Here is a 22,162-nt window from a genome sequence, read left to right as displayed (position 1 = left end):
TATTATCCGCAGATAGCCAGAGTTGTGAAACTGGCGAAACATCGTACTCGAATGGTAAACCGTACAAGCCTATATATTCTTGGTTCTTTCAGTAAAGTCACGTAGAAGGGAAAAAAAAACATAATTATATTTTTATTTTTATTTTATAATAATGTTTTATCATTATTTCATTATTTCCCTTCTACGTGACTTTACCGAAAGAACCAAGAATACGAATCCCTGCAGTCACGAAAGCTTTAAACCGTACAAGCCTACGTGTTAAACTTACTAATCGGCTGTGTCGGATGGTGACGGGTTTAACGGCACATTTATATTTACGCGATCAAACTCTATTATTAATAACACTGGTCAACACACTTTTTCTGGCATAAGGTATTCCAAGGATTTGTAAGGTAATTTTGGGGTGCTGATTTCAAATCTGGCGTCAGTTTTTGTTTATCACATCATGTTTTTGAGATATCAAATATTGCATTTTCAATAAAAACTGCAGAAGAAAAATATTAAATAAATGTGGATATCTACATAAAATGATATTATAAACACACTATCCTAAAAATGCAGCACCATATTTTAACACTAAAGCAGTCACTGACTCGCAACAACTTGCAATCATAAGTGACAGAGTTAATTTCGGGTAAAATCAATGAAAATGGGGTATGCCGATAGCATAACATGAGATGTGATAGAGCAAATCTGAGATAATATTTGGAATCGGCACCCTGAAATTAGTCTAAAACAGCTGCAAAAGTCCAGGCCAGAATTTTTTTTTTTTTTGCTGACCAGTGTAAGTAGCCAACCGGCAAACAAAAACGCATCTCTGGCAGGACGATACGTGGGGCGTCAGGTGCAGACGTGGACAAAGCAATACCGAGCGAGCGAGACCAAACGGCTGCCCTCCATGGAGCTGCTCGTGGATTGGCTGCCGGCTCACCTGCCCCGAGAGGAGGCGACCTGTGTGGTGCACGGAGACTTCAGGTGAGTTGAACGCGTGTGAGGCTGTCGCGACCAATATTATTCATAATCAACGGCTGCTTGCGTTGTGGCCGAAACGTCGTGAGAATTATTTTATTATGTTTCATTTTTCTTATTTTATGACTTCCCTTCTACGTGACTTTACCGAAAGAACCAAGAAGAGAAAAACATTAGATCGCGTTATTTATAAATGTGTCGTAACCCTCCACCACCCGACACGGCCAATCAGTAAAAAAGTGTCACGTTGACAAAAGACAAATAGTTCACTGCTTTAGCCCACCGGTGTGTTGAAGCGTGAAACCACAACATTTACAATTTGAGTACGACGTTTCGCTGGTAATTGCATCCAGCATCATCGGGCAATTTCTGGCGAATTCTGGCGAATTGCCCGATGATGCTGGATGCAATTACCAGCGAAACGTCGTACTCAAATTGTAAATGTTGTGGTTTCACGCCCGATGATGCTGGATGCAATTACCAGCGAAACGTCGTACTCAAATTGTAAATGTTGTGGTTTCACGCCCGATGATGCTGGATGCAATTACAAGCGAAACGTCATACTCAAATTGTAAATGTTGTGGTTTCACGCTTCAACACACTGGTGGGCTAAAGCAGTGAACTATTTTGTCTTTTGTCAACGTGACACTTTTTTACTGATTGGCCGTGTCGGGTGGTGGAGGGTTACGACACATTTATAAATAACGCGATCTAAACCCAAAAACGTTAGATTATGAACTTCAGGTGAGCCCTGCGGTTAGGGGGGGGTTCAAAGCGAGCTCCCTCCGCACGTGCTCCCCTCTTTGGGTGGGGCGGCTTATGCCCTTGGATGCAACTTGATGCTTTTGTTGCTCATCGTGACAAAACGGTCCACTGTGCCAAACACTTGCTTCTCCATTGTGACAACAATGATGGCTTATCATGTGGAAATTTATAGCAGCCGAATACTCTAAGCCAGAGGTCGCAATCGGGTACCCGATACCCGTATCCTACCCGATACCCGGCTACCCGTACTCGGCCGGGTACGGGTACCCGTTTGCGACCCTGGTGCGGCCGGGTAAGGGTAAGCAATCAAAACCCGTTTGCGACCTCTGCTCTAAGCGCATGTATCTAAATGTGGAGGGAAAAACCGGAGGACGCGGATCAAAATCAATGCAACCACAGGGAGCACACGCAAACTCCAAATACACAGCAGGCGTCAGGGTCGGGATTTGAAACCACGACCTCCTGCATACCAGGCAAGGTAGTTAACATCTCCTAGCCACCGTGATGATGATGAAAGAGAGGCACGCAAACTCCAAATACACAGCAGGCGTCAGGGTCGGGATCGAACCGACGACCTCCTGCATGCCAGGCGAGGCAGTTAACATCGCAGTAGTCAAATGGGGATGGGATGAACGCATGGCCCGTGGTGGCGCACGCCTCTAATCCAGCACTGTGTGGGCAGCGACGGTTGGTGGATCACCGCACAAATTACAATGTGCATCGAGGTGCAATACCCTGGCTCGCCAGCAGAATGCAGTACAGCAAAGTGTTGGCCTGCTATCATCTCTCCCTTCTGTATGGCACAGTGTCGCATGCGTGGGTGTTCTCCTGGTTCTGCGGTTTCTTGCCACACGTAGGAACACTTAACTGGCTGAAAAGACAGCTGATACAAGAGGGAACTCGGAGCAATTATTTGGGCTGGCTCACCGCATGGTAGCCTTCCACCTTCATCTATGGTTCCCCAACGGTTGTTTATGCCATTTATTGTGAAAATTCCGTCACAGTTCCTATGATCACTGTTTCATTGCTTTCATGGCTTTATTTTGGTGATTTCGAAAAGTGTATTGGTTTAGCCAAGTTTGTTGTAGTACAGAGTTAGACTTATGGCCTTAATCTAAGTTGTCTTGTGGTTGTTGTTGCTTGTTTGACTTGCATCCCACTGGGATTTTTGCACACAGCGTTGGTGTACGGTGTTTTTTCAGCAATATTTTGCTGTCTTTAATTGGATTTTCTGTTTGCACTCAGTCACATATTCACTTTAAGATGTTTTTTGTTCATGTTTTAGTTTTTTGTTTGTTGCGGTTGCACCCAATTCAAGAGCCGAATGGCTCACAGGGCTATACCTAATAAATGAACTTGAACTTGAATAAACGTAATCATTCGATTTTGTTTGTCAAATTATGAGTCTCGGTGGCAGCACAGACGAGGAAAACGATGTTTGCCGGTGAAATGTTGACCGTTAATTCCCCGACACCACCGCCCGCGTGGGCGTCTGCGGTTGTGCCGTCGGCGACGTCCGACGTTTCGCCCCGCGCGCTGCTGTGAGATTCTCCAGGGACTGAACTTTCGCTCGCGCACGCATGTACACGCACGCCCGACGGTTGGCCAGGCTGGACAACCTGGTGTTCGACGCGGAGCGGCTGGAGGTGCGGGCCGTGCTCGACTGGGAGCTGTCGACGCTGGGCGACCCGCTCTCTGACCTCTCCTACAGCTGCCTGGCTCACCACCTGCCCCGCAATTTCCCCATCCTGCCCGGTACGTGCAAACACGCACACGCGCAGAGATACTCCTTGTATAAGCCTTCAACTGATTGTTGGGGCTAGTGCCGTTAGCGGACGTCTACGTGTGAAGGCCGGCACGGTACGGCACGCGAGAAGAGTGGGTGGCAAACGCCACGCCCGGCCACCTTTTCCTGATGTTCACACACAACTAGCTACTCATGTAAGCCTGGGTCAACATAGGGAAAGCCTAGGATCGGTTCAATATTCTCCCCTGTTAATTGATTGCGAGGGGGACTCGCACACGAATCACGGTCTCGGTTGATAGCGCAGCGCGCTCACCACCACGCGAGCGCTCCCCACCAATGCACACGCACGCGCAGAGACACGTGTAGATCTGGGCTCTCCGAATCTTGAAATAGTCGATTCATTCGACTAAAGCGGACGACGCGTTTCACCGCTCGGCGTGACCGGCACATCGGGCAACCCAACGCCTCGGCGTCTCGCGCGTTTTATTTTTCGTGCTCCGACCTCAGGAGAATCTTCCCGCGTGACGCCTGTAAAATCGCCGCCCGCACTCCCCCCCTCCTCGTCCGCGTGCCCCCGCGCTACAACCCCCTGCGACGCCGCCCGCCTTCCGCAGGGCTGAAGGGCTGCGACCTCGTGGCGCTGGGCATCCCGAGCGACGAGGAGGCGATGAAGGCGTACTGCGGCGCCTCGGGCCGCCCACCCGTCGAGGACTGGCACTTCTACTTGGCCTTCTCGTTCTTCCGCGTCGCCGCCATCCTGCAGGGCGTCTACAAGCGGGCGCTCTCAGGTGGGCGCCCCGCACACTCGGCCGATAGGGCTCTTGGCCGGCGTGGAAGAGTAGGCCAAATGCCCCGTCGAGACGGGCTCATGCCTCGTACTTTGAAGTGATCACGTGGACAAAAATGTGCAGCAAATGATAAACCCTTAGTCGCTTGTTTCGTGAAGCTAAATTAACACAGTGGCGGCGGCGGCAGCGGAGTGACGTCGGTGTGATGAGAGTATGACGGCAGTGGTTCGACGGTGGTGCGACAGCGGTGTGAAACGGTGTAGTGGGGGTGGTGCAACGGCGGTGTGTAACAGCGGTGAGTAACAGCAGTGTGTAACAGCGGTGAGTAACGGCGGTGAGTAACGGCGGTGTGTAACAGCGGTGTGTAACAGCAGTGTGTAACAGCGGTGAGTAACGGCAGTGTGTAACAGCGGTGTGTAACAGCGGTGTGTAACAGCAGTGTGTAACAGCGGTGAGTAACGGCAGTGTGTAACAGCGGTGTGTAACAGCAGTGAGTAACAGCAGTGTGTAACAGCGGTGAGTAACGGCGGTGTGTAACAGCGGTGTGTAACAGCAGTGTGTAACAGCGGTGTGTAACAGCGGTGTGTAACAGCAGTGTGTAACAGCGGTGTGTAACAGCGGTGTGTAACAGCAGTGTGTAACAGCGGTGAGTAACGGCGGTGTGTAACGGCGGTGTGTAACAGCGGTGTGCAACAGCGGTGTGTAACAGCAGTGTGTAACAGCAGTGTGTAACAGCAGTGTGTAACGGCGGTGTGTAACAGCGGTGAGTAACGGCGGTGTGTAACAGCAGTGTGTAACAGCAGTGTGTAACAGCAGTGTGTAACAGCAGTGTGTAACAGCAGTGTGTAACAGCGGTGTGTAACAGCAGTGTGTAACAGCAGTGTGTAACAGCAGTGTGTAACAGCAGTGTGTAACAGCAGTGTGTAACAGCAGTGTGTAACGGCAGTGTGTAACAGCAGTGTGTAACAGCAGTGTGTAACAGCAGTGTGTAACAGCAGTGTGTAACAGCAGTGTGTAACAGCGGTGTGTAACAGCGGTGTGTAACGGCAGTGTGTAACAGCAGTGTGTAACAGCAGTGTGTAACAGCAGTGTGTAACAGCAGTGTGTAACAGCGGTGTGTAACAGCAGTGTGTAACAGCAGTGTGTAACAGCAGTGTGTAACAGCAGTGTGTAACAGCAGTGTGTAACAGCAGTGTGTAACGGCAGTGTGTAACAGCAGTGTGTAACAGCAGTGTGTAACAGCAGTGTGTAACAGCAGTGTGTAACAGCAGTGTGTAACAGCGGTGTGTAACAGCGGTGTGTAACAGCAGTGTGTAACAGCAGTGTGTAACAGCAGTGTGTAACAGCAGTGTGTAACAGCAGTGTGTAACAGCAGTGTGTAACAGCAGTGTGTAACGGCAGTGTGTAACAGCAGTGTGTAACAGCAGTGTGTAACAGCAGTGTGTAACAGCAGTGTGTAACAGCAGTGTGTAACAGCAGTGTGTAACAGCAGTGTGTAACAGCGGTGTGTAACAGCAGTGTGTAACAGCAGTGTGTAACAGCAGTGTGTAACAGCGGTGTGTAACAGCAGTGTGTAACAGCAGTGTGTAACAGCGGTGTGTAACAGCGGTGAGTAACAGCAGTGTGTAACAGCGGTGAGTAACAGCAGTGTGTAACAGCGGTGAGTAACAGCAGTGTGTAACAGCGGTGTGTAACAGCAGTGTGTAACAGCGGTGAGTAACAGCAGTGTGTAACAGCGGTGTGTAACAGCAGTGTGTAACAGCAGTGTGTAACAGCGGTGTGTAACAGCAGTGTGTAACAGCGGTGAGTAACAGCAGTGTGTAACAGCGGTGTGTAACAGCAGTGTGTAACAGCAGTGTGTAACAGCGGTGTGTAACAGCAGTGTGTAACAGCGGTGAGTAACAGCAGTGTGTAACAGCGGTGTGTAACAGCAGTGAGTAACAGCAGTGTGTAACAGCGGTGTGTAACAGCAGTGTGTAACAGCGGTGAGTAACAGCAGTGTGTAACAGCGGTGTGTAACAGCAGTGTGTAACAGCAGTGTGTAACAGCGGTGTGTAACAGCGGTGAGTAACAGCAGTGTGTAACAGCGGTGAGTAACAGCAGTGTGTAACAGCGGTGAGTAACAGCAGTGTGTAACAGCGGTGTGTAACAGCAGTGTGTAACAGCAGTGTGTAACAGCGGTGTGTAACAGCGGTGTGTAACAGCAGTGTGTAACAGCAGTGTGTAACAGCGGTGAGTAACAGCAGTGTGTAACAGCAGTGTGTAACAGCGGTGTGTAACAGCGGTGTGTAACAGCAGTGTGTAACAGCGGTGTGTAACAGCAGTGTGTAACAGCAGTGTGTAACAGCGGTGTGTAACAGCAGTGAGTAACAGCGGTGTGTAACGGCGGTGAGTAACAGCAGTGTGTAACAGCAGTGTGTAACAGCGGTGAGTAACAGCAGTGTGTAACAGCAGTGTGTAACAGCGGTGTGTAACAGCAGTGAGTAACAGCGGTGTGTAACGGCAGTGTGTAACAGCGGTGTGTAACAGCGGTGTGTAACAGCGGTGTGTAACAGCGGTGTGTAACAGCGGTGAGTAACAGCGGTGAGTAACAGCAGTGTGTAACAGCAGTGTGTAACAGCAGTGTGTAACAGCGGTGTGTAACAGCAGTGTGTAACAGCGGTGTGCAACAGCAGTGTGTAACAGCGGTGAGTAACAGCAGTGTGTAACAGCAGTGTGTAACAGCAGTGTGTAACAGCAGTGAGTAACAGCAGTGTGTAACAGCAGTGTGTAACAGCAGTGTGTAACAGCGGTGAGTAACAGCAGTGTGTAACGGCGGTGAGTAACAGCAGTGTGTAACAGCAGTGAGTAACAGCAGTGTGTAACAGCAGTGTGTAACAGCAGTGTGTAACAGCGGTGTGTAACAGCGGTGTGTAACAGCAGTGAGTAACAGCAGTGTGTAACAGCAGTGTGTAACAGCGGTGTGTAACAGCGGTGAGTAACAGCAGTGTGTAACAGCAGTGAGTAACAGCAGTGTGTAACAGCAGTGTGTAACAGCAGTGTGTAACAGCGGTGTGTAACAGCGGTGTGTAACAGCAGTGTGTAACAGCAGTGTGTAACGGCGGTGTGTAACAGCAGTGTGTAACAGCGGTGAGTAACAGCAGTGTGTAACAGCAGTGTGTAACAGCAGTGTGTAACAGCGGTGTGTAACAGCAGTGTGTAACAGCAGTGTGTAACAGCGGTGAGTAACAGCAGTGTGTAACAGCAGTGTGTAACAGCAGTGTGTAACGGCGGTGTGTAACAGCAGTGTGTAACAGCGGTGTGTAACAGCAGTGTGTAACAGCAGTGTGTAACAGCGGTGTGTAACAGCGGTGTGTAACAGCGGTGTGTAACGGCGGTGTGTAACAGCAGTGTGTAACAGCAGTGTGTAACAGCGGTGTGTAACAGCGGTGTGTAACAGCGGTGTGTAACAGCAGTGTGTAACAGCAGTGTGTAACAGCGGTGTGTAACAGCGGTGTGTAACAGCGGTGTGTAACGGCGGTGTGTAACAGCAGTGTGTAACAGCAGTGTGTAACAGCAGTGTGTAACAGCGGTGTGTAACGGCGGTGTGTAACAGCGGTGTGTAACAGCGGTGTGTAACAGCAGTGTGTAACAGCAGTGTGTAACAGCAGTGTGTAACAGCGGTGTGTAACAGCAGTGTGTAACAGCGGTGTGTAACAGCAGTGTGTAACAGCAGTGTGTAACAGCAGTGTGTAACAGCAGTGAGTAACAGCAGTGTGTAACAGCAGTGTGTAACAGCGGTGTGTAACAGCGGTGTGTAACAGCAGTGTGTAACAGCGGTGTGTAACAGCAGTGTGTAACAGCAGTGTGTAACAGCAGTGTGTAACAGCGGTGTGTAACAGCAGTGTGTAACAGCAGTGTGTAACAGCAGTGTGTAACAGCGGTGTGTAACAGCAGTGAGTAACAGCAGTGTGTAACAGCAGTGTGTAACGGCGGTGTGTAACAGCAGTGAGTAACAGCAGTGTGTAACAGCAGTGTGTAACAGCGGTGTGTAACAGCAGTGAGTAACAGCAGTGTGTAACAGCAGTGTGTAACGGCGGTGTGTAACAGCAGTGAGTAACAGCAGTGTGTAACAGCGGTGTGTAACAGCGGTGTGTAACAGCGGTGAGTAACAGCGGTGAGTAACAGCAGTGTGTAACAGCGGTGTGTAACAGCGGTGTGTAACAGCGGTGTGTAACAGCAGTGTGTAACAGCAGTGTGTAACAGCGGTGTGTAACAGCAGTGTGTAACAGCAGTGTGTAACAGCAGTGTGTAACAGCAGTGTGTAACGGCGGTGTGTAACGGCGGTGTGTAACAGCAGTGTGTAACAGCGGTGTGTAACAGCGGTGTGTAACAGCGGTGTGTAACAGCAGTGTGTAACAGCGGTGTGTAACAGCAGTGAGTAACAGCGGTGTGTAACAGCAGTGTGTAACAGCGGTGTGTAACAGCAGTGTGTAACAGCAGTGTGTAACAGCAGTGTGTAACAGCGGTGTGCAACAGCGGTGTGTAACAGCAGTGTGTAACAGCAGTGTGTAACAGCAGTGTGTAACAGCAGTGTGTAACAGCAGTGTGTAACAGCGGTGAGTAACAGCGGTGAGTAACAGCGGTGTGTAACAGCGGTGAGTAACAGCGGTGAGTAACAGCGGTGTGTAACAGCGGTGTGTAACAGCAGTGTGTAACAGCGGTGTGTAACAGCAGTGTGTAACAGCAGTGTGTAACAGCGGTGAGTAACAGCGGTGAGTAACAGCGGTGAGTAACAGCAGTGTGTAACAGCGGTGTGTAACAGCGGTGAGTAACAGCGGTGAGTAACAGCGGTGTGTAACAGCGGTGTGTAACAGCGGTGAGTAACAGCAGTGTGTAACAGCGGTGTGTAACAGCGGTGAGTAACAGCGGTGAGTAACAGCGGTGTGTAACAGCGGTGTGTAACAGCGGTGAGTAACAGCGGTGAGTAACAGCGGTGTGTAACAGCAGTGTGTAACAGCAGTGTGTAACAGCGGTGTGTAACAGCGGTGAGTAACAGCGGTGAGTAACAGCGGTGAGTAACAGCGGTGTGTAACAGCAGTGTGTAACAGCAGTGTGTAACAGCGGTGAGTAACAGCGGTGTGTAACAGCGGTGTGTAACAGCGGTGAGTAACAGCGGTGAGTAACAGCGGTGTGTAACAGCAGTGTGTAACAGCGGTGAGTAACAGCAGTGTGTAACAGCAGTGTGTAACAGCGGTGTGTAACAGCGGTGTGTAACAGCGGTGTGTAACAGCAGTGTGTAACAGCAGTGTGTAACAGCGGTGAGTAACAGCAGTGTGTAACAGCAGTGTGTAACAGCGGTGAGTAACAGCAGTGTGTAACAGCAGTGTGTAACAGCAGTGTGTAACAGCGGTGAGTAACAGCAGTGTGTAACAGCAGTGTGTAACAGCAGTGTGTAACAGCGGTGAGTAACAGCGGTGAGTAACAGCGGTGAGTAACAGCAGTGTGTAACAGCGGTGTGTAACAGCGGTGAGTAACAGCGGTGAGTAACAGCAGTGTGTAACAGCGGTGTGTAACAGCGGTGAGTAACAGCAGTGTGTAACAGCAGTGTGTAACAGCAGTGTGTAACAGCGGTGTGTAACAGCGGTGAGTAACAGCAGTGTGTAACAGCAGTGTGTAACAGCAGTGTGTAACAGCGGTGAGTAACAGCAGTGTGTAACAGCGGTGAGTAACAGCGGTGAGTAACAGCGGTGAGTAACAGCGGTGAGTAACAGCAGTGTGTAACAGCGGTGAGTAACAGCGGTGAGTAACAGCGGTGTGTAACAGCAGTGTGTAACGGCGGTGAGTAACAGCGGTGAGTAACGGCAGTGTGTAACAGCAGTGTGTAACGGCGGTGAGTAACAGCGGTGTGTAACAGCGGTGAGTAACGGCAGTGTGTAACAGCAGTGTGTAACAGCGGTGTGTAACAGCGGTGTGTAACAGCGGTGAGTAACGGCAGTGTGTAACAGCGGTGTGCAACAGCGGTGTGCAACAGCGGTGTGCAACAGCAGTGTGCAACAGCAGTGTGCAACAGCAGTGTGTAACGGCGGTGAGTAACAGCGGTGTGTAACAGCGGTGAGTAACAGCAGTGTGTAACGGCGGTGAGTAACAGCGGTGAGTAACAGCGGTGAGTAACGGCAGTGTGTAACAGCAGTGTGTAACAGCGGTGTGTAACAGCGGTGTGTAACAGCGGTGAGTAACGGCAGTGTGTAACAGCAGTGTGTAACAGCGGTGAGTAACAGCGGTGTGTAACAGCGGTGAGTAACAGCGGTGTGTAACAGCGGTGAGTAACGGCAGTGTGTAACAGCAGTGTGTAACAGCGGTGAGTAACAGCGGTGTGTAACAGCGGTGAGTAACGGCAGTGAGTAACAGCAGTGTGTAACAGCGGTGAGTAACAGCGGTGTGTAACAGCGGTGAGTAACGGCGGTGAGTAACAGCGGTGTGTAACAGCAGTGTGTAACAGCGGTGAGTAACAGCGGTGTGTAACAGCGGTGTGTAACGGCGGTGAGTAACAGCGGTGTGTAACAGCGGTGAGTAACGGCAGTGAGTAACAGCAGTGTGTAACAGCGGTGAGTAACAGCGGTGAGTAACGGCAGTGTGTAACAGCAGTGTGTAACGGCGGTGAGTAACAGCGGTGTGTAACAGCGGTGAGTAACGGCAGTGAGTAACAGCAGTGTGTAACAGCGGTGAGTAACAGCGGTGAGTAACGGCAGTGTGTAACAGCAGTGTGTAACAGCGGTGAGTAACGGCAGTGTGTAACAGCAGTGTGTAACGGCGGTGAGTAACAGCGGTGTGTAACAGCGGTGAGTAACGGCAGTGAGTAACAGCAGTGTGTAACAGCGGTGAGTAACAGCGGTGTGTAACAGCGGTGAGTAACGGCAGTGTGTAACGGCGGTGAGTAACAGCGGTGTGTAACAGCGGTGTGTAACGGCGGTGAGTAACGGCAGTGTGTAACAGCGGTGTGTAACAGCGGTGAGTAACAGCAGTGTGTAACAGCAGTGTGTAACAGCGGTGAGTAACAGCGGTGTGTAACAGCGGTGTGTAACAGCAGTGTGTAACAGCGGTGAGTAACAGCGGTGTGTAACAGCGGTGTGTAACGGCGGTGAGTAACGGCAGTGTGTAACAGCGGTGTGTAACAGCAGTGTGTAACAGCGGTGAGTAACGGCGGTGTGTAACAGCGGTGAGTAACGGCGGTGTGTAACAGCGGTGTGTAACAGCGGTGAGTAACGGCGGTGTGTAACAGCGGTGAGTAACAGCGGTGAGTAACAGCGGTGTGTAACAGCGGTGAGTAACAGCGGTGAGTAACGGCGGTGTGTAACAGCGGTGTGTAACAGCGGTGAGTAACAGCGGTGTGTAACAGCGGTGAGTAACGGCGGTGTGTAACAGCGGTGAGTAACGGCGGTGTGTAACAGCGGTGAGTAACAGCGGTGTGTAACAGCGGTGTGTAACGGCGGTGTGTAACAGCGGTGTGTAACAGCGGTGTGTAACGGCGGTGAGTAACAGCGGTGAGTAACAGCGGTGTGTAACAGCGGTGTGTAACGGCGGTGTGTAACAGCGGTGTGTAACAGCGGTGTGTAACGGCGGTGAGTAACAGCAGTGTGTAACAGCGGTGAGTAACAGCGGTGAGTAACAGCGGTGAGTAACGGCGGTGTGTAACAGCGGTGAGTAACAGCAGTGTGTAACAGCGGTGTGTAACAGCGGTGTGTAACAGCGGTGAGTAACAGCGGTGAGTAACGGCGGTGTGTAACAGCGGTGAGTAACAGCGGTGTGTAACAGCGGTGTGTAACAGCGGTGTGTAACAGCGGTGTGTAACAGCGGTGTGTAACGGCGGTGTGTAACAGCGGTGTGTAACAGCGGTGAGTAACAGCGGTGAGTAACAGCGGCGTGTAACAGCGGCGTGTAACAGCAGTGTGTAACAGCGGTGTGTAACAGCGGTGTGTAACAGCAGTGTGTAACAGCGGTGAGTAACAGCGGCGTGTAACAGCAGTGTGTAACAGCGGTGTGTAACAGCGGTGAGTAACAGCAGTGTGTAACAGCGGTGTGTAACGGCGGTGAGTAACAGCGGTGAGTAACGGCGGTGTGTAACAGCGGTGAGTAACAGCAGTGTGTAACAGCGGTGTGTAACAGCGGTGAGTAACAGCGGTGAGTAACGGCGGTGTGTAACAGCGGTGAGTAACAGCGGTGAGTAACAGCAGTGTGTAACAGCGGTGTGTAACGGCGGTGTGTAACAGCGGTGAGTAACAGCGGTGTGTAACAGCAGTGTGTAACAGCGGTGTGTAACAGCGGTGTGTAACAGCGGTGTGTAACAGCGGTGTGTAACAGCGGTGTGCAACAGCAGTGTGTAACAGCGGTGAGTAACAGCAGTGTGTAACAGCAGTGTGTAACAGCGGTGTGTAACAGCAGTGTGTAACGGCAGTGTGTAACGGCGGCGTGTAACAGCAGTGTGTAACAGCAGTGTGTAACAGCGGTGTGTAACAGCAGTGTGTAACGGCAGTGTGTAACGGCGGCGTGTAACAGCAGTGTGTAACGGCAGTGTGTAACAGCGGTGTGTAACAGCGGTGTGTAACAGCAGTGTGTAACGGCAGTGTGTAACGGCGGTGTGTAACAGCAGTGTGTAACAGCGGCGTGTAACAGCGGTGTGTAACAGCAGTGTGTAACAGCAGTGTGTAACAGCGGTGTGTAACAGCGGTGTGTAACAGCAGTGTGTAACGGCAGTGTGTAACGGCGGTGTGTAACAGCAGTGTGTAACAGCGGCGTGTAACAGCGGTGTGTAACAGCAGTGTGTAACAGCAGTGTGTAACAGCGGTGTGTAACAGCGGTGTGTAACAGCAGTGTGTAACAGCGGTGTGTAACAGCGGTGTGTAACAGCGGTGTGTAACAGCAGTGTGTAACAGCGGTGTGTAACAGCGGTGTGTAACAGCAGTGTGTAACAGCAGTGTGTAACAGCGGTGTGTAACAGCGGTGTGTAACGGCGGTGTGTAACGGCAGTGTGTAACGGCGGTGTGTAACAGCGGTGTGTAACAGCGGTGTGTAACAGCGGTGTGTAACAGCGGTGTGTAACAGCGGTGTGTAACAGCGGTGTGTAACGGCGGTGTGTAACAGCGGTGTGTAACAGCAGTGTGTAACAGCAGTGTGTAACGGCAGTGTGTAACAGCAGTGTGTAACAGCGGTGTGTAACAGCGGTGTGTAACAGCGGTGTGTAACAGCGGTGTGTAACAGCGGTGTGTAACGGCGGTGTGTAACAGCGGTGTGTAACAGCAGTGTGTAACAGCGGTGTGTAACGGCGGTGTGTAACAGCGGTGTGTAACAGCGGTGTGTAACAGCAGTGTGTAACAGCAGTGTGTAACAGCGGTGTGTAACAGCGGTGTGTAACGGCGGTGTGTAACAGCGGTGTGTAACGGCAGTGTGTAACGGCGGTGTGTAACAGCGGTGTGTAACAGCGGTGTGCAACAGCAGTGTGTAACAGCGGTGTGTAACGGCAGTGTGTAACAGCGGTGTGTAACAGCGGTGTGTAACAGCGGTGTGTAACAGCGGTGTGCAACAGCAGTGTGTAACAGCGGTGTGTAACAGCGGTGTGTAACAGCGGTGTGTAACAGCGGTGTGTAACAGCGGTGTGTAACAGCGGTGTGCAACAGCAGTGTGTAACAGCGGTGTGTAACGGCAGTGTGTAACAGCGGTGTGTAACAGCGGTGTGTAACAGCGGTGTGTAACAGCGGTGTGCAACAGCAGTGTGTAACAGCGGTGTGCAACAGCAGTGTGTAACAGCAGTGTGTAACGGCAGTGTGTAACAGCGGTGTGTAACAGCGGTGTGTAACAGCGGTGTGCAACAGCGGTGTGTAACGGCGGTGTGCAACAGCAGTGTGTAACAGCGGTGTGTAACGGCAGTGTGTAACAGCAGTGTGTAACAGCGGTGTGTAACAGCGGTGTGTAACAGCGGTGTGTAACAGCGGTGTGTAACGGCGGTGTGCAACAGCAGTGTGTAACAGCGGTGTGTAACGGCAGTGTGTAACAGCAGTGTGTAACAGCGGTGTGTAACAGCAGTGTGTAACAGCAGTGTGTAACAGCGGTGTGCAACAGCGGTGTGCAACAGCAGTGTGTAACAGCGGTGTGTAACAGCAGTGTGTAACGGCAGTGTGTAACAGCAGTGTGTAACAGCGGTGTGTAACAGCGGTGTGTAACAGCAGTGTGTAACAGCAGTGTGTAACAGCGGTGTGCAACAGCAGTGTGTAACAGCGGTGTGTAACGGCAGTGTGTAACAGCAGTGTGTAACAGCGGTGTGTAACAGCGGTGTGTAACAGCAGTGTGTAACAGCGGTGTGTAACAGCGGTGTGTAACAGCGGTGTGTAACAGCAGTGTGTAACAGCAGTGTGTAACAGCGGTGTGCAACAGCAGTGTGTAACAGCGGTGTGTAACAGCAGTGTGTAACAGCAGTGTGTAACAGCGGTGTGCAACAGCAGTGTGTAACAGCGGTGTGTAACGGCAGTGTGTAACAGCAGTGTGTAACAGCGGTGTGTAACAGCGGTGTGTAACAGCAGTGTGTAACAGCGGTGTGCAACAGCAGTGTGTAACAGCGGTGTGTAACAGCGGTGAGTAACAGCAGTGTGTAACAGCAGTGTGTAACGGCGGTGTGTAACAGCGGTGAGTAACAGCAGTGTGTAACAGCGGTGTGCAACAGCGGTGTGTAACAGCGGTGTGTAACAGCAGTGTGTAACAGCGGTGTGTAACAGCGGTGAGTAACAGCAGTGTGTAACAGCAGTGTGTAACGGCGGTGTGTAACAGCGGTGAGTAACAGCAGTGTGTAACAGCGGTGTGTAACAGCGGTGAGTAACAGCAGTGTGTAACAGCGGTGTGTAACAGCGGTGTGTAACAGCGGTGTGTAACAGCGGTGTGTAACAGCGGTGTGTAACAGCGGTGTGTAACAGCGGTGTGTAACAGCGGTGAGTAACAGCGGTGAGTAACAGCAGTGAGTAACAGCGGTGTGTAACAGCGGTGTGTAACAGCGGTGTGTAACAGCGGTGTGTAACAGCGGTGTGTAACAGCGGTGTGTAACAGCAGTGAGTAACAGCGGTGAGTAACAGCGGTGTGTAACAGCAGTGAGTAACAGCGGTGTGTAACAGCGGTGTGTAACAGCGGTGTGTAACAGCGGTGTGTAACAGCGGTGAGTAACAGCAGTGAGTAACAGCGGTGAGTAACAGCGGTGTGTAACAGCGGTGTGTAACAGCGGTGAGTAACAGCAGTGAGTAACAGCGGTGTGTAACAGCGGTGTGTAACAGCGGTGTGTAACAGCGGTGTGTAACAGCGGTGTGTAACAGCAGTGAGTAACAGCGGTGAGTAACAGCGGTGTGTAACAGCAGTGAGTAACAGCGGTGTGTAACAGCGGTGTGTAACAGCGGTGTGTAACAGCGGTGTGTAACAGCGGTGAGTAACAGCAGTGAGTAACAGCGGTGTGTAACAGCGGTGTGTAACAGCGGTGTGTAACAGCGGTGTGTAACAGCAGTGAGTAACAGCGGTGTGTAACAGCGGTGTGTAACAGCAGTGAGTAACAGCGGTGTGTAACAGCGGTGTGTAACAGCAGTGAGTAACAGCGGTGTGTAACAGCAGTGAGTAACAGCGGTGTGTAACAGCGGTGTGTAACAGCGGTGTGTAACAGCAGTGAGTAACAGCGGTGTGTAACAGCGGTGTGTAACAGCGGTGTGTAACAGCGGTGTGTAACAGCAGTGAGTAACAGCGGTGTGTAACAGCAGTGAGTAACAGCAGTGAGTAACAGCGGTGTGTAACAGCGGTGTGTAACAGCAGTGAGTAACAGCGGTGAGTAACAGCGGTGTGTAACAGCGGTGTGTAACAGCAGTGTGTAACAGCGGTGTGTAACAGCAGTGAGTAACAGCGGTGTGTAACAGCGGTGTGTAACAGCGGTGTGTAACAGCGGTGAGTAACAGCAGTGTGTAACAGCGGTGAGTAACAGCAGTGTGTAACAGCGGTGTGTAACAGCAGTGAGTAACAGCGGTGTGTAACAGCGGTGAGTAACAGCAGTGTGTAACAGCGGTGTGTAACAGCGGTGTGTAACAGCGGTGTGTAACAGCGGTGAGTAACAGCGGTGTGTAACAGCGGTGAGTAACAGCGGTGTGTAACAGCGGTGTGTAACAGCGGTGTGTAACAGCGGTGAGTAACAGCGGTGTGTAACAGCGGTGTGTAACAGCGGTGTGTAACAGCGGTGTGTAACAGCAGTGAGTAACAGCGGTGTGTAACAGCGGTGTGTAACAGCGGTGTGTAACAGCGGTGAGTAACAGCAGTGAGTAACAGCGGTGTGTAACAGCGGTGTGTAACAGCGGTGTGTAACAGCGGTGAGTAACAGCAGTGAGTAACAGCAGTGTGTAACAGCGGTGTGTAACAGCAGTGAGTAACAGCGGTGTGTAACAGCGGTGTGTAACAGCGGTGTGTAACAGCGGTGAGTAACAGCAGTGAGTAACAGCAGTGTGTAACAGCGGTGTGTAACAGCGGTGTGTAACAGCAGTGTGTAACAGCAGTGTGTAACAGCGGTGTGTAACAGCAGTGTGTAACGGCAGTGTGTAACAGCAGTGTGTAACAGCAGTGTGTAACAGCAGTGTGTAACAGCAGTGTGTAACAGCAGTGTGTAACAGCGGTGTGTAACAGCAGTGTGTAACAGCAGTGTGTAACAGCAGTGTGTAACAGCAGTGTGTAACAGCGGTGTGTAACAGCAGTGTGTAACAGCAGTGTGTAACAGCAGTGAGTAACAGCAGTGTGTAACAGCAGTGTGTAACAGCAGTGAGTAACAGCAGTGTGTAACAGCAGTGTGTAACAGCAGTGAGTAACAGCAGTGTGTAACAGCGGTGTGTAACAGCAGTGTGTAACAGCAGTGTGTAACAGCAGTGTGTAACAGCAGTGTGTAACAGCAGTGTGTAACAGCAGTGAGTAACAGCAGTGTGTAACAGCAGTGTGTAACAGCAGTGAGTAACAGCAGTGTGTAACAGCAGTGTGTAACAGCAGTGTGTAACAGCAGTGAGTAACAGCGGTGTGTAACAGCAGTGTGTAACAGCAGTGTGTAACGGCAGTGTGTAACAGCAGTGTGTAACAGCAGTGTGTAACAGCAGTGTGTAACAGCGGTGTGTAACAGCGGTGTGTAACAGCAGTGTGTAACAGCAGTGTGTAACAGCAGTGTGTAACAGCGGTGTGTAACAGCGGTGTGTAACAGCAGTGTGTAACAGCAGTGTGTAACAGCAGTGAGTAACAGCAGTGTGTAACAGCAGTGTGTAACAGCAGTGAGTAACAGCAGTGTGTAACAGCAGTGTGTAACAGCAGTGAGTAACAGCAGTGTGTAACAGCGGTGTGTAACAGCAGTGTGTAACAGCAGTGTGTAACAGCAGTGAGTAACAGCGGTGTGTAACAGCAGTGTGTAACAGCAGTGTGTAACGGCAGTGTGTAACAGCGGTGTGTAACAGCGGTGTGTAACAGCAGTGTGTAACAGCAGTGTGTAACAGCGGTGTGTAACAGCGGTGTGTAACAGCGGTGAGTAACAGCGGTGTGTAACAGCAGTGTGTAACGGCAGTGTGTAACAGCAGTGTGTAACAGCGGTGTGTAACAGCGGTGTGTAACAGCGGTGTGTAACAGCAGTGTGTAACAGCAGTGTGTAACAGCGGTGTGTAACAGCGGTGTGTAACAGCGGTGTGTAACAGCGGTGTGTAACAGCGGTGTGTAACAGCGGTGTGTAACAGCGGTGTGTAACAGCGGTGTGTAACAGCGGTGTGTAACAGCGGTGTGTAACAGCAGTGTGTAACGGCAGTGTGTAACAGCAGTGTGTAACAGCGGTGTGTAACAGCGGTGTGTAACAGCGGTGTGCAACAGCGGTGTGTAACAGCGGTGTGTAACAGCGGTGTGTAACAGCGGTGTGTAACAGCGGTGTGTAACAGCGGTGTGTAACAGCGGTGTGTAACAGCGGTGTGTAACAGCGGTGTGTAACAGCGGTGTGTAACAGCGGTGTGTAACAGCGGTGTGTAACAGCGGTGTGTAACAGCGGTGTGTAACAGCGGTGAGTAACAGCAGTGTGCAACAGCAGTGTGTAACAGCAGTGTGTAACAGCGGTGAGTAACAGCGGTGTGTAACAGCGGTGTGTAACAGCGGTGTGTAACAGCAGTGTGTAACAGCGGTGTGCAACAGCGGTGTGTAACAGCGGTGTGTAACAGCAGTGTGTAACAGCGGTGTGTAACAGCGGTGTGCAACAGCGGTGTGCAACAGCGGTGTGCAACAGCGGTGTGTAACAGCGGTGTGTAACAGCGGTGTGCAACAGCGGTGTGTAACAGCGGTGTGCAACAGCGGTGTGTAACAGCGGTGTGTAACAGCGGTGAGTAACAGCGGTGTGCAACAGCGGTGTGCAACAGCGGTGTGTAACAGCGGTGTGCAACAGCGGTGTGTAACAGCGGTGTGCAACAGCGGTGTGTAACAGCGGTGTGCAACAGCGGTGTGTAACAGCGGTGTGTAACAGCGGTGAGTAACAGCAGTGTGTAACAGCGGTGTGTAACAGCAGTGTGTAACGGCGGTGTGTAACAGCAGTGTGTAACAGCAGTGTGCAACAGCGGTGTGTAACAGCGGTGTGCAACAGCGGTGTGCAACAGCAGTGTGTAACAGCAGTGTGTAACAGCAGTGTGTAACGGCGGTGTGCAACAGCAGTGTGTAACAGCAGTGTGTAACAGCAGTGTGCAACAGCGGTGTGTAACAGCGGTGTGCAACAGCGGTGTGCAACAGCAGTGTGTAACAGCGGTGTGTAACGGCGGTGTGTAACAGCAGTGTGTAACAGCGGTGTGTAACAGCGGTGTGTAACAGCGGTGTGTAACAGCAGTGTGTAACAGCAGTGTGTAACAGCGGTGTGTAACAGCGGTGTGCAACAGCGGTGTGCAACAGCGGTGTGTAACAGCAGTGTGTAACAGCAGTGTGTAACAGCGGTGTGTAACAGCGGTGTGCAACAGCGGTGTGTAACAGCGGTGTGTAACAGCAGTGTGTAACAGCGGTGTGTAACAGCGGTGTGCAACAGCGGTGTGCAACAGCGGTGTGCAACAGCGGTGTGCAACAGCGGTGTGCAACAGCGGTGTGTAACAGCAGCGATGTGACGACGACGGCGATGCAGGTCAGGCGAGCTCGGCGCGTGCCGAGGAGGCTGGCCAGTTGGCGGAGGCGATGGCTGACGTGGCTTGGGGTTTCGCCACGCGGGAAGGATTCCGCATCTTCAAGGGGCAGCCCAAGCCGCCCGGCGGTGGAGCGCCAGGGCAATCCGGCCGGCCCTACAGCACCAGCTGCCGCAGCACGGCTGTGAGTCGGCCTCCTTGTTGTGTTGCGTGTCGGTTCAGCGTAGCTGTGGATTAGACGATTCGCCTTTCCAGCAATCCGACGAATCGTCACCGTTTGTATGGAGTGACGATTCCATTCAATAAATCGATACATTTTTCTCCGTGTAGTTTTTTCCATCTCGCTCCGTATCTGTCGTTTCGTCCTGGCATGTACCGTTGGCTCCACGCTCATCTTTTCTCCCTCGGTTTGTTCCGTTCCCCAAAGTCTAACGGTATCATACGTCGTTAAGTTACGAAGATTGCAAATAACTGATTCTCTCAAACACGGGTCCCCAATTAGATCTCGATCACTCCTGCGTCGTTGATCGCCCCCCAAAAGGGTCCACCTCGCGCGTGATTGGGCGCGCTCTCCTGCAGGCACCCGGCTGCCCGCGGCACGACCGCCGCTTCTTCGCTGCTAGCGCGGGCGAGCCGGCCGCGGCGAGCGGTCGTGGTGACGGCGGCAGAGGTGGCGGTGGCGGAATGCCGGTGCGGGAGGCGGAGCTGGCCCCGGCGGCCCGCGCGACGGTGCAGGCCGTGCGAGCGTTTGTGGGCGAGCGCGTGATCCCCGCGGAGGCCGAGCTGCGGCGGCACGGGGAGTCGGAGCGGCGCTGGGAGCCGCACCCGCTGCTGGAGCAGCTCAAGGTTGGAACCCGACTCGTCCCGCCGCACCGGCACCAACGCCTCGGCCGATACCGCCGCATCACCGTCGTCGACACCGCCGCCGATGCCACTATCATCATCACCGCCACGACTGATACCGTCACCACCAATAAGACCGCTACGATGCCGCCACCACTGTCACACCGTGGCCATCACCACCGCCACGACTGATACCACGACCACTGCCGATATCACAACTGTCCCTTCCACCGCCACTGCCACTGCCACTATCTTCACCACCGTAACCATCACAACCACTCATTTACGCCACCGCTACCACCCCTACCATCGACACCACCAACACCACCACTCCCGCTACCACCACAAATGATAACACCACCACTGCCCAGCTCTGCGACCGCCACTACTGATAACCGCTGCCACCGCTACCACTGCTACCACTACCGCCACTGCTTCCACCGTTACCACTGCTGCTACCACTGCCTTCGCTGAAACCACGTCCACCACCATCTCCACGACAACAACGCCGGCAATGTCGCTAGCGCCACCGCCGCTAACCGCTAAGACCATCACCACTGCCACTGACACGACTGCCACTGCCATGATGAAATACCGCCGCGTTGGTCACGGCAGTTGTTTGACCATGCTTCCCCCACGCTGCGCACGGGCGACGTCTCGGTGTCTGCCAGCCGTGCCGATTTTGCACAGTTTGGAATCAAATGAGAGACTGAACTCGGCCCGCGACTGCCGCCCCCCCCGCGCGGCTCAGACGGAGGCGCGTGGGGCCGGGCTCTGGAACCTGTTCCTGGCGCGGGAGGCCGACCCCGACGCCCGGTACGGAGCCGGCCTCACCAACGTGGAGTACGCCTTCGCCTGCGAGGAGATGGGTCGCTCGCTGCACGCTTCCGAGGTGCGTTGGCCCACAAATCGTTTGCCATCCCACCCCTCTGTCTCTCTTCGAGCGAGTTAGCTAACGCTGCACGGCGGTGGCGCAGAGTTACGCGTCCGAAATCGTCGACGCGACAACGCTGCGTTTCTTGCCGCCATTCTCCGCGCAGGCGTTCAACTGTTCCGCCCCGGACACGGGGAACATGGAGGTGCTCGTGCGCTACGGCACGGACCAGCAGCGCCGACGCTGGCTGGCGCCGCTGCTCGACGGCAAAATCCGATCCTGCTTCGCCATGACGGAGCCTCAGGCACGCGGCGCATCTACCCCCCCCCCCCCCCCCATACCTCCGTCGTCATCGTCATCGTTGTGGTGTATTTCTTGCTATCGCGCCACGCGCAAGTGTTGTGCAGTAGAACCACGCGGAGACGAGGGATACTATGAGCGCTGCTGCCGCTTATTAAGCCACTCTCACACTCGGCATCCTGCACTCACACCAGTGTAGGTGCACCCTGTCTCGCTCGGTCCTTCACACGGACACTGAATCCTGTTTGGACCCTACCCTCGGCTATCCCTTGGCTCTCTCACTCGCCAGCCCGGAGCGGGGGATCAGCCAACACCGTCTCGCGACGATGAGGAGAGAGACCCTCACTCTGGCCAGTCCTTACCCCGGCTCACCACGACGACCCCGCCTTCATCACGGGGTCCCCCTTAAGAACCCACTTGGGCGGCTCCTCCCCCCAGCTCGGCCCCGCCCACGTTCTCGAAGGTGTTCTCCGAAGCCCCTTACGTAACCCGTGACGTTACGTCATCCTTGACTGTCAACCCGCACGCACCTCCTTCTGTTCGCCCCCTCGTCGGTTACTCGCAATACTCCTCTACGCAAGTGTCAGACAGCTCCCAAAGCGCCAACGGAGAGACGAGACACAGTTGGACAGAGCACCGTGCACACGGGTGGCGGCAGCAGCAGTAGCAGCGCACGTGAACCCTGACCCTAACCCCCCCGCCACCCACCCCCGCAATCACTCCC

General features: G+C 52.7%; 1 protein-coding gene across 2 annotated transcripts in view; it reads left to right on the top strand.

Annotated features, from left to right (window-relative positions):
- ACAD10 (acyl-CoA dehydrogenase family member 10) overlaps positions 1–22,162 on the top strand; it is a 43,619-nt gene that overhangs the window by 13,566 nt on the left and 7,891 nt on the right. For both annotated transcript variants that reach the window (XM_078611915.1, XM_078611916.1), the window contains exons 10-16: positions 825–975; positions 3,344–3,489; positions 4,096–4,269; positions 19,424–19,605; positions 20,001–20,267; positions 21,016–21,156; positions 21,305–21,442. In XM_078611915.1, the coding sequence (XP_078468041.1) occupies positions 825–975; positions 3,344–3,489; positions 4,096–4,269; positions 19,424–19,605; positions 20,001–20,267; positions 21,016–21,156; positions 21,305–21,442 (1,199 nt within the window). The remainder of the gene's footprint in view (positions 1–824; positions 976–3,343; positions 3,490–4,095; positions 4,270–19,423; positions 19,606–20,000; positions 20,268–21,015; positions 21,157–21,304; positions 21,443–22,162) is intronic.

The sequence above is a fragment of the Lampetra planeri genome, chromosome 37 (assembly GCF_965212315.1).
Source record: "Lampetra planeri chromosome 37, kcLamPlan1.2.h2, whole genome shotgun sequence".
NCBI lineage: Eukaryota > Metazoa > Chordata > Hyperoartia > Petromyzontiformes > Petromyzontidae > Lampetra > Lampetra planeri.
Note: the sequence above shows the minus strand (reverse complement) of the source record. Positions and strands in the feature narration are given on the sequence as shown.